At 44.4% G+C, this 11,226-nt stretch overlaps 1 protein-coding gene across 1 annotated transcript in view; it reads left to right on the top strand.

The window, feature by feature from the left end:
• RBBP6 (RB binding protein 6, ubiquitin ligase) overlaps nt 1–2,828 on the top strand; it is a 27,934-nt gene extending 25,106 nt beyond the window's left edge. Inside the window, exon 18 of the mRNA XM_019541835.1 lies at nt 589–2,828. Coding sequence (XP_019397380.1) covers nt 589–2,155 — 1,567 coding nt within the window. The 3' untranslated portion in view covers nt 2,156–2,828. The remainder of the gene's footprint in view (nt 1–588) is intronic.
• Nucleotides 2,829–11,226: the final 8,398 nt, after the last annotated feature.

Raw genomic sequence — 11,226 nt, 5'->3', positions numbered from 1 at the left:
AGAGGAGGTTGGATGAACACCTTGCTGGGGTCGTTTGACCCCAGTACTCTTTCCTGCCATGGCAGGGGGTCGGACTAGATGATCTGCTCATGTCCCTTCCAACCCTAGAAACTATGAAACTATTAGCTGGATAGGGGGTGAATTAGGAACCATGGAGTCTCCCCGGTTCCTGACTTGCCTGTTGGAGAAAGAGGACCCCTTCCCACCCCCCCCTTTTTTTTTTTTTTTTAAATACTGGTGGAACTATGGCACACTGGAGTTGCCGGATAAGATTTGGTACTATGATGATTTAGTGCCTTAGCTAGATTCAGAGGTGGGAGATAAGACTATAAGCAATAAAGTACTATCTTGCAAGATCATCTTTTTCTAGTCCTGCCCCCTCTTATAATTTGAACACTTTTTAAAAGCTAGTAAAGATTTGGAATTTTAACACTTGAAATTAAATGCAAATGCTTTGTCAGAGTGGTATATTTCATAACAATACAACCTGCTGTAACCATGAATTTCAGATTTCAATCAGTGTGCATATGTAATGGATTTCAGGTCTCGATCAATGTGTGTATGTAACTTTTTTTTTTTCCTGTTTAGTACTAGCTCTACTGGAGGCAGTCCTGTTAGAAAGTCTGAAGAAAAGCAAGACACAAAACGGACTGTCATTAAGACCATGGAAGAATATAATAATGATATAACTGCCCCTGCAGAAGACGTCATTATTATGATTCAGGTTCCTCAATCAAAGTGGGATAAAGATGACTTTGAATCTGAAGAGGAAGATGTTAAATCTACACAAGTACCTTCAAATGTAGTAAAACCCTCTAGTGTTGTAAAAAATGTGAGTGCTAAGTCCCCAAATCCTCTGAAACACACTGAAAAAGAATCTGAGTCCTTGGAAAAAACGCAGAAACCTGCAAAAGAAGCAAGTTATGAAAGCTCCCAACATGAAGCAAAAAGCTCAAAAAACTCTGTGTCAAGTGAAAAAGGGAAATCCAAGGACCGGGATCATTCTTCATCAGACAAAGACACCTTGGAGAAACGGAAAAGCAATGTTCAACCTGAAAAAGACCACTCTGAACGTGGCGCTGAGCAAGGAAACCTAAAAAATCCTCCATCATCCAAAGAGAGCAGATCTTCAGATAAGCATGATACTGGCCGTGGATCCTCTGCGAAAGACTTTACTCCTAGCAGGGACAAAAAGTCTGATTATGATAGTAGCCGGGATCATTCTGGTTCCAAGCGTAGGGATGAAAAGAATGAGTCCACAAGGAGAAAGGACTCCCCTTCTCGAAACAGAGAGTCGACCTCGGGTCAGAAAAGTAAACCGAGAGATGAAAGAACAGACTTGTCCAAAAAGGGATCAGGAGATTCTAAAAGGAGCAACCATAGTCCTCCAAGAGACAGCAGAAGGCCACATGATCACAAAACTGGCTATGATTCCAAACGTTCATCAGAAGAACACAAATCTTCAGACAAAAGTTCAGCTAAAGAAAAGGAGAAACACACATCAGAAACAAAGAGCAATAAGGAGAGAGAGTCAAGTGGCAATAAACCATCTCACAGACATGGATCGCCAGATACAAAAAATGAAAAAGAGCATGCTGCTGGGCAGAGTGACAAGAGTGCCGTCAAACCGAAGCCTCAGTTAAGCCACTCCTCTCGACTATCTTCCGACTTAACTAGAGAAACTGATGAGGCTGCGTTTGTCCCAGACTACAATGAAAGTGACAGTGAGAGTAATGTGTCTGCAAAAGACGAGGAGTCTATAGGAAAAAATACTAAAGAACTGAAAGAAAAGGCAGTGGAGAAAGTTAAAGAGACTGTACCTGCAGCAGCAGTTGGTCAGCCTGATGTAAGCAGAAGTCAAAGTCAAAGCAGTCCCAGTGTTAGCCGCAGCCGTAGTCATAGCCCTTCTGGAAGCCAGACTCGAAGCCACAGCAGCAGTGTTAGCTCGGCTGAGAGTCAGGACAGCAAGAAAAAGAAAAAGAAGAAAGACAAAAAGAAGCACAAGAAGCACAAAAAACACAAGAAGCATAAGAAACACACTGGAAATGAGTCTGAATTGGAGAAAAGCCAAAAACACAAACACAAGAAGAAGAAATCCAAGAAGAGCAAAGAGAAAGAGAAAGATGACCAAAAAGTGAAATCTGTCACTGTATAATATGACAGATAAGAAAAATTGACTTATTTACTAAGTCATCTGTATTAAATTTTGTTATAATGTAAGCAAATTCAAGCTTTGTAAATAATGACATGAAAGACCCTGTGCTGCACTTAAAATATTGCTGCTTGATTATTTGATTTTTACATCAGAGCTTTATAAAGTGAACGTTTTGTACAGAATTGTGAGTTGTGACCATGTAACATGAAAGGTTTTGCTGGGGCATCTTAATTTTAACCACCGTTAATTAGTTTGGGTGGAGTTTACTGTACTGTGAAAATTTTCACATTTGAATTTTTTTTAATTGCCTGGCAGAAAAAGCTGGTATCAGTTATAAAATATCAGCAGAATGATTTGCAGAATTCATTACAGCCCTGTTATGTCACTTTTTGATTACAATAAAAAGTTTTCAGTAAACTTTATTCAATGTGATGGAATTTGCAGTAGTACCTGAACATATACAGGGTATGGGCAAGAACAGGGACAGATAATAAACGAAAAATTTCAGGCAGCCAAAATATAATACACATAATCTATTGACAGTTTTAACCTTTTAAAGAAAAAAAGTAGAACTTCAAGAAAATTAAGGAAGTAGCAACAACAAAAAAATAGCACTTTTTTAAATGCCAGGTCATGCCAAGTAGATGTGTGTGTGTGTGTGTTTTTAATATTTGAAAAGGTATATTACCTGAAAAAATACCCACTATAAATAGCTGGTATTAACGTTTTAAATAATGTCATATTTGAAGCTTATCACATGTCAACATTGTTCCCGTTTTATGTTAAAGAACCAATGCTACACATTGGCAAATGTTTACAATTGTATTCCTGGGAAACTGTCCAAATTCTGTATTTCCTTTCATATTGGTGCTGATCACCAAGAGACTTGTGTTTTTTCAAATGGGCGCTTTCATTTTGTAACCAGATGTCGATTACTCTGATGTCACAGTTCCTTGTTATGTCACCATAACATTGCTGTTGCTATCATTGGGTTTTAGATTTAGTGAATAAATATGGTGAGAAGAGGCAGCCAATTAAAAAGTCAGAGTTTTTGTATGTGAATATCTACGTACAATGAGAGGAAATACAGAAAATGGTAGATTTAATTATTTAGGTAATTTAAAGGAAGATCTATAGCGTCACTTCAATTTAGTGACAGCAATGTTCAACACTGCAAGAGTTAACCTGACGTCTTTTTCACTGTGCATGAAGTGTCGAACCCTGTTACCATTTGAGCTTGGTGACAAAAACCCCTTGACTACTTTGGATCTGGGATTTGGCCCAGCTGAGATCTATTTGAAAATATTTAAATTAAAGTGGCATTTCAGGGCTTCCTGCTTGTGGAGACTATTTTGTTCAAAAGTGGCATTGTAGAAACTGCAGTTTGGCAGCACAGCGATAGAGATGACGAAGTCACTTCTGTTTGCTTTACAGATGAATGACCTGCACACTTTGAGCAGTGGGTTTAAGATTGCACATCATAGTAACATGGGATAAGTTTCGGGCTTTATTTCTGGGACATTTTTATGGTAAGGTAATTTATACTGGGATCCAGCTGTACAAGTAGGAGGCTTTAAGGATAAATCAGTTAAAATTCTGCTTTGAAGAACTGAAACAATTGAACCAGTGTAAACTGTTTCCGAGTTGTCGCACACACTTTCCTAAATGTTCTCACATTTGAGTAGAGCAGCTACTTCACACCTAAGAAAACAGCAATTATGGTAGGATTCAGTAGAGCCTCCTGTAAAACTGGCCCTTCCTGTTGCCTTTATTCTAATATTTAGCACTGTTTATAATGAAGCGATTTGAAAATACACGAGTTTAGCTGCTGCTTGTTCAGTAACTGAGTACAGCATCCTCATTCAAGCTCATTGAAGCAGGATGCTTACAACTGGAATTAGGAAAAAAAGACTAGTGTCAGCCGATGCTTTCAGAGTGATTAGCAAGTCCTAATCTAGAAATCGGGTGTTAGAAATCAGTTACTGTTGTGCATCTCCAAAAAGGGGGAGCATGCTGTAGTTCTTCGTAAACTTACACCAAGAAGGCTCTGCTTTTGTGACTGAGTTAAACTCTCATTTGCTTTCAGAGCTGTGCAGCCTTTGGCAGGTTTGCTAGGGAAGTTTTCCCCACATTTGGAGCCTTCAGTAAGAGCCGATCCCTTCTTTTTCCAAATATCTTGTGCTGACAGACTGAGATGCAGCTTGTGTCCAGTCCTGGCTGTAGGGAAGTGACCTACGCTGCTACTCATCCACTGTCTTCTGTCCACCAGCTTTCCCAAGGAAATGTGAGACATGTTTATGCAGTTTACGGGCGCTCCCCACCGTGCTGTGAAGGGAAGTGCCCAAAGGCTGTTTCCTAGACTTGAGGTCAGCTTCACCTTTGCCACTCCAGGGAGCGTACGGTAGTACAGTTGGGAAGACGTTAACCTCCTGCAGTCAAACGTACTGGCACCTGCCTTTCCTTCAGATTAAGCCAGCATGGCCGAGAGAGGGACACTAGTGCGTGGGCAGCTCAGCGTTTCCATATGCACTGCCCAAGTTTTGCGCCGTGGAGAGGTCACTCCAGCTTCACTTTATTTTCAAAGGAGGATTACGTTCAGCATCTCATTGGGTGTAATTCTGTCATCTCTTGAGACACGCACATACCTGCCAGGACTAGAAGTTTGTTTCCAGTATGTAAACCAAGTAATCAAATGTTGACAAATTGGCCAAATACCTTGGGAAGACTTCTTCCTAATGACTCATCTCTGAGGGGTCAGGCCTTGGAAACTGCCCAATTAAGTCTTCCAACCAAGGGCCTGCAGAAAGCTAGCTGAAGTAATTTTAGGCCATTAGTGACTTTTGTGACTCCTGAAGGGATGGGAAATGCCTTGGGGCTGATGAGGGGCAAACAGATCCTGTCTTTACAAAAGGGAAGGGAAAGGAAGACCTGGAAAGATAATAGCGCCTACAAGATGAGATAATGATCATGGTTTACCAAGAACAGGCATTGTTGTTGCTAACTGGTTTATTGAATGAAAGAAGTAGGAAATGTGATGTACCTAAGACTTGCCAAATAAGCCCTGTGTTGTTTGTCTTATCAGACAAATAAGATTTACTACCCTCAAAGTTGCCTGCCCGGCTGGTTAAAAAGAAAAAAAAGCATACATCCCGGAGTTACCAGAGGTTGGCGGTGAAACAAGGAGGACCTCTTCCACAGGACTCGCAGGGGTCAGTACTGGGCTGGGTCCCTTCAGTGTTTTCCTTACCTGCCTGAGTGATGTTGCTTTGAATTTGCAGGTGACGGAACAGGGAGGGGCTGCAAATGCTTTGGAGGATAGGCCTGCAGTTCAGTCTTGATAAATGATCTGAAATCCCCGTGATAAAATTCAATAAAAATGAGTGCAAAGTGGTCCAGTTAGGAGGGAAAGATCAAATGCACCATTGCAAGATGGGGGGGGGGGGACTGTTGAGGCAAGCAGTTTGGCAGAAAAGGAGCTGGGGGTTTCAGTGGGGTCAGTAATGGAGCGGCGTTGTGAAAAGACCAGGCTTGTTCTGGGATGCATTAACCAGAGTCCGTAAAACATGGATGTAAATGCCCATTTTACTAGGCACTGGTTTGGCCCCAGTTGGGACACTGCATGTGCTTCCTTGTGAGGAAGGCTATCTACATAAATTGGAAGGGGTACAATAAGCATGGTAAGAGCTTTAGAAAACATGGCCTAAGGAAGGTTTCAAAGAACTGAAGGTTAGTCTAGAAAAAAAAGATTGAGAGGATACAACTAAGGTCTTCCTGTGTATGAAAGGTGGTTATAAAGAAGACACTTGTCATCTTTATAGTTATTTAATAGTTGCGCTTCCTATTTTCTCTGGGTAGGATGAGAAGTAGTGGACTTAATTTGCAGCAAGGTGAGATTTAAATTAGTCGTTAGGAAAAACCTGGTACTGGCGGCAGTTAAGCATTGGAGCAGGCCCCATGGACACTGCAGCATCAGCTTTTTTGGAAGTGGGTTGGATCTGCTGGGGCTGGTTTTGCTGTACTGACTCACAGTGGGCAGACTGAGCTGCCTTTTGGGGCTGCCTGCAGCTCTGCATTTCCAGTTCTTATGCGATTATTTCACTGTCCAAATGATATGTTGGGTAGCGTAACAATCGGGATGTGCAGAATCCTGCCAATTAGTACAAACTGCCAGATAATTTCTGCAGTGAGTAAAGAGAATTGTTAACATCTCATGAGTGGCTGCATGGTGTTTGCTGCTCATTCTCAAGTTCATAAAACCTTTATAGCCTGCTGCAAGAAAAAAACCCTGACTGCTGCTTTCTTGTCAGACCCTCTGCTCCGTGCTAGCTGGAAAAGCAAACACGGAGTTGGAAGGAGGTGAATCGTCACAGGATGCAAGTGGCGTGAAATAAATCTTGAAATTTTCACTGGGGAAGAGTCGTCTGGCTAATCAGGGATTTGATGTACTCTGGGGCCCTTTGTTGTTTGTCACCATAATGGCCTGCTTGTAGTTAAAAGCATGTTGTATATTTTTATAGCATCTTTTATGGGTTTTCTTTCATGGGAAAGGCAGCATTTACCTTACCTAGTTTCTGGAGTGATCCAGACTCCTTAGAAAAGATGTGGCCTACAGCTTGTTCCTCTCAACCTTGCCTTAGAGCAGGGGTGTTCGACCTGTGCTTCCTGGACCCCGGGGGTCCACAAGCCATGTCTGAGGGGTCCATGAATGATGACTACGATCAATCAAAAGGATGCGAATACCCACACTTACAATTCAAAGGGGTCCGCACCTCCCTTAAAAATGTTTAGGGGTCCGCAAATTGAAAGCTACCATCTCAGTTCAAGTCCTTGTACTATGTGAGTAGGTGGAAATGGCTATTAATTTCTGTCCACACATGAAAGGTGTGAGAAGCAGCAGAATTCATTACCAGATTATTTTAGTCTCTCACTGGAGTGCAAGCCAGGAAGTAGCGTTTGGGGACACCACTGCTGGATCACAAAGAAAGGATGGGCTTGGTACAAAACACCCCTTCACAGGTTAGGCTTTCAAATGGAAGAAGAGCATTTAAGTGTTGCTGTCTCAACAATCCTTGTAGTCTCTGGGTTCATGGGGGAAATGCTCATATAAGATGACCAAACCAGGAGCTCCCCCTGGCCTGGGCCAGGCCTCAACATAGCCCTCAAGCGTTTCTAGCTGCAGCCCTTGTCGGCTGGACTCGGACTCGCCTCCTGCCTGTCTCCTTACAAGCAGTTTTGGAAACCAGCTTCAGGGCTAACAAGACCACTTTGGCCCAGTGCCAGCTTCTCTGCATTTCCTCCACTCCCTCAGTGTTTACCCCTAGCTGTATCTCTGGGAATACCGCCCGTCTCTGCTCCCAACCCGCTCTCCCAGCCCTTGGTGCATGCTAAAGACAGGGCATGGATGGGGTGAACCCACCAAGCTCTTTCTGCTGTGACTGTATGTAGAAAGCCATGAAGGAAGGTCTCTGGGATGGGTGGGTTTTACAATGGCAGATGGTAGCATTTGTGGAGCTTGGGCTGTGCTGCAGCCTGTGGGTGCCTTCTGCAGGCTGGGCCCTGCCCTGAGCAGCTCGTACGGTCCCTCCTGGGGGGCAGTACGGGGGTGCTGCCTGCAATGCAGAAGTCGGCGTCATGGGGCTGAACCAGAGTTGTTCAGGCATCCTTTACATCCTCCAGAGGACTGACCTTCCCTGGGCTAACTGCTTGTTAACAAAGAAATGAGCCATGATGTGAAGTTCAGGTCAAACTTCCTTGCTGAGTTCCTCCTCCAGAGCCTCTCCAGCCTTGTCTTCCCATCTGCCCTGGAAGAGCAGCCCGCCTGGCCCTTGCCCAGCAGAAACAACCCCCACGAGCGGGTGCTTCAGGCAAAGGCTGCCCGCTGCGGTACTTCTTGCTGCTTTCTAAGACAGCTTGTGCTGTCACTTATTCAGAACGATTCACTCAGTCATTTGCTACGGACGTGTGTAGCACCAAGGACGCCACGGTACGTTTGGCACCGCGATGTTGGTTCGTCTGTATGCCGGGAGCGTGGAGAGGCCGGACCTTTGTGCTAGGAGCAGCGTGGGTCCGAGGCTGAGCCGGCTGCGTGAATAGATGAGGCAAATAGATCATGGTGCTCTGTCCGCTGCCTTGCTTTTATAAAACATGCCCAGGTGAACAGCCCCGAACTAGTGCAAAGGCCCCAGGAATGATCCCCCGGCAGGTGGAGACCCCCGGATTGGAGAGCGATGGGGCTTCTTCAAAGTCCCAGCATGGAGCTGGCCCTTCACAAGCACCATCTCACCATCCACCGTGCCCTCTCCCCATTCTCCAGGTGGGGAAACAGGCTCTGCAGAGGACACCCGACTGACGGCAGGGGCAAGTGTGAGGGCACAACACAGGGCTGGGGCTGCTTTATTTTTGGTTCAGCCTCTGGCTTTGCTGCCTGGGAGCAGCGTGTTTCTTGGTGCGCGCTGCTCTCCACCCATTCCCGGGTCGATGGCGAGGGCTGGTAACAGGCACCCCACCTTCCTGAGCCCAAATCCAGGTGAGCTGAGACCAGTGCTCAGGGATCACAGTGGGGCTAAGCAGCCAGCTGCATAGGCACAGCGGGGAGAAGGTCCCCTCGCCTGCTCAAGAGCAAGACTCGGGGCTCAATTGCTGCAGAAGGCCGAGGCTATAAGGGTGGAAAGGGACAGTTTGGCCCATCTGGTTCTTCCCTTCCCCCTTCTTCTGTTCAGGGCTCTTTCATACTGTCTAGACCCAAGGAGTAGCTGGCTCCACACCTTGTCCTTTTCTCCACCATTTGGGTGGGATCCCCTGACGCTGGAAATGGATGTGGCTGCATGGACATCCCTGGGTGATGCTCAACAGGGGACTCCAGGAAATTCAGGGTTTCACCTTGTAGTGGGCAGACTATGTGCTTTCTGGGGCCATAGCCTCATGTAGCAGGCCGCTGGCACCAAAAGCTACAGCCCAGCTGCGGGCAGTCAGGGATTGCAGGCTGCCTAGGAGGAACGGGCCAGCTGAGAAGGATAATTAGCGGGCACATGGGGAAATTAAAAGGGTTCCCAGGGAAGAGAGCTAGGGAGAGATCGAGACCAGAGTGAGACAGAAGATGGAGCGGTACCAGGCAGAACCGAGCCAGGGTACTCTCCCGGGGTCTGGGAAAAGGCTCGGGTGGAAGCAACAGCACCAAGCCAGGGAGAGAGAGGAGAGACCGCGGTGCCAGGGGAGCAGCATGGAGCCGGAGTCTCGCTCTCAGGACCCAGGGCAAGATCCTAGGCAGTGAGTTAACCCTTTATTTTCTGCATTTGTGTTTGTTTACCTATTTTGTGTTATTACATTCCCACGAGGAAAGCCCGCCAGGAAAATAACTGTGCTGAGTTTTAAAGGCTGCTTGAGCTGAGCACACCCTCACCTGCTCACATCTACTGTCCCGGGCACCAGCAGAAGGGGAATTGCATTTTTATGGCAGCTATGAGTCCAACCTTGTTTTCACTCTGTTTCCAGTGAAATCTGCCCCTGTAGAGTAAATCCTGCTGGCAGACGCTCGCTGCCCATAAATGACAAGCTCAAAAGCCAGGTGTGTGCAGCCAGCTCGCGCTTGTCCAGAAAGAAAAATGCTCTGTGCCCTCCCCCAGCCATTGCAATGGGCTGGTAGCGTTCATGTTTTGGCTCTCCATGAAACTCCGTACATGTAATCTCCGAGAGCAGCCTGGCAAGGCCATTTAGGGACTTACAGCTTGCATGCTGTCCTGCAAAGAATTTGCAAAAAGAAAATAGGCCAAAAAATATCATTTGTCAAAGTATTTTCTGTGAGCTGCTTTTTCCACTCAATTTTCAGCCAATTATTATACTGGGGGGGAGAAATTCTGGGGATTTTGTTTGTTTGTTTGCTTGCTTGCTTGCTTTGTTATTCTCCTTTGGAAAGAAAATGAGGAATCATATAGCCAGGCTGAATTCTGCATTTATCCGATTGCACAGGATGCATCCCTGAAAATGCCTTAAATAATATGAGGTCACTCTTTCTCTTCTTTTTTTTTTTAATTCCAGTTGGAAAGATCATTAATTTTGTGTTTTCCTACAATTTACGTTTCCACTCTGATATGGACAAGACTTTAAAAAATGTTATGGACTCGGATAAAATGTTGCATAGTGTTTTTAGTTTTTTCGATTAAATTGCCCAGCAACTAAATTGATAACTTGTCTTAGATTACCATAAAAAACAATCAAGCAAATAATAATAATAAAAAAAAAACCCCACAGCCCCATTACTGTGCTAGTCTCACAGGGATGAGGATATTTATGTCCTATGTATTTAATGTGTGTTAGCCTGGAACTTTGGTAGGGCTCCTGACTGTAAATCTCTCTCGTTATTTATTGTGTCTTTCTGTTGTCCAGACCAAAAACCCCAATCAGTATGCTCCAATTATTTGTAAATATAATCTGATAGGAAAGTAATTTCTGAAGATAACGGCACTTTCTTATCACTCTATTTACAGTAGGTTATATCTGCAGCCTGCGCTGTGTAGCTGCAACCCAGACGGTATGCTCTTACTTCTGAAATGCGTATTTATCTGTGTCAGTCCTTTCTATCTAAAACATTTATTACACGTGTGGAGGCAGAATAAAAAATAAAGCAGTCATTGTGTCTCCTGAAATGCATTGAATGTTTTAAATATCTGCAGATGCATTTCTCCTTCTGCAGATACTAAACAGAGGAAAGAACGGTAGCTGAATCCGTGGGCTTCTCGTTATCTGTCACTTCCAAGTTTTTGATAGGGTTTGATTTGAATACATTAATTACAGTTATGTAAAATGACTGGGAGGTTTCTGCTTTAAACATTCCCATGCATGAGCTTTTTTTGCTGAACTAAAGCTGTTCATTACATTTTTGTCTGTGGCTGTCTAGCTACCGATCTGCAATAAGCCCCTGTATCCTATCTCAGAGATCTCAATACAAAGTCTGAGCATTTCTGTGTCAAGATGACACATTGGTGTTTCCTTGAAAGAAGCAAGGCCGTTTAGTTTGCTTGAATACAATTTCTTTCATTTGGCCTCTCAAATATATAGTCTCAGAGTCTATTTCA

The sequence above is a fragment of the Crocodylus porosus genome, unplaced genomic scaffold, assembly GCF_001723895.1.
Source record: "Crocodylus porosus isolate Cpor-Errol unplaced genomic scaffold, CroPor_comp1, whole genome shotgun sequence".
Classification (NCBI taxonomy): Eukaryota; Metazoa; Chordata; order Crocodylia; family Crocodylidae; genus Crocodylus; species Crocodylus porosus.
The sequence above is the reverse complement of the archived record's forward strand: the minus strand, read 5'-3'. Positions and strand labels throughout refer to the sequence as shown.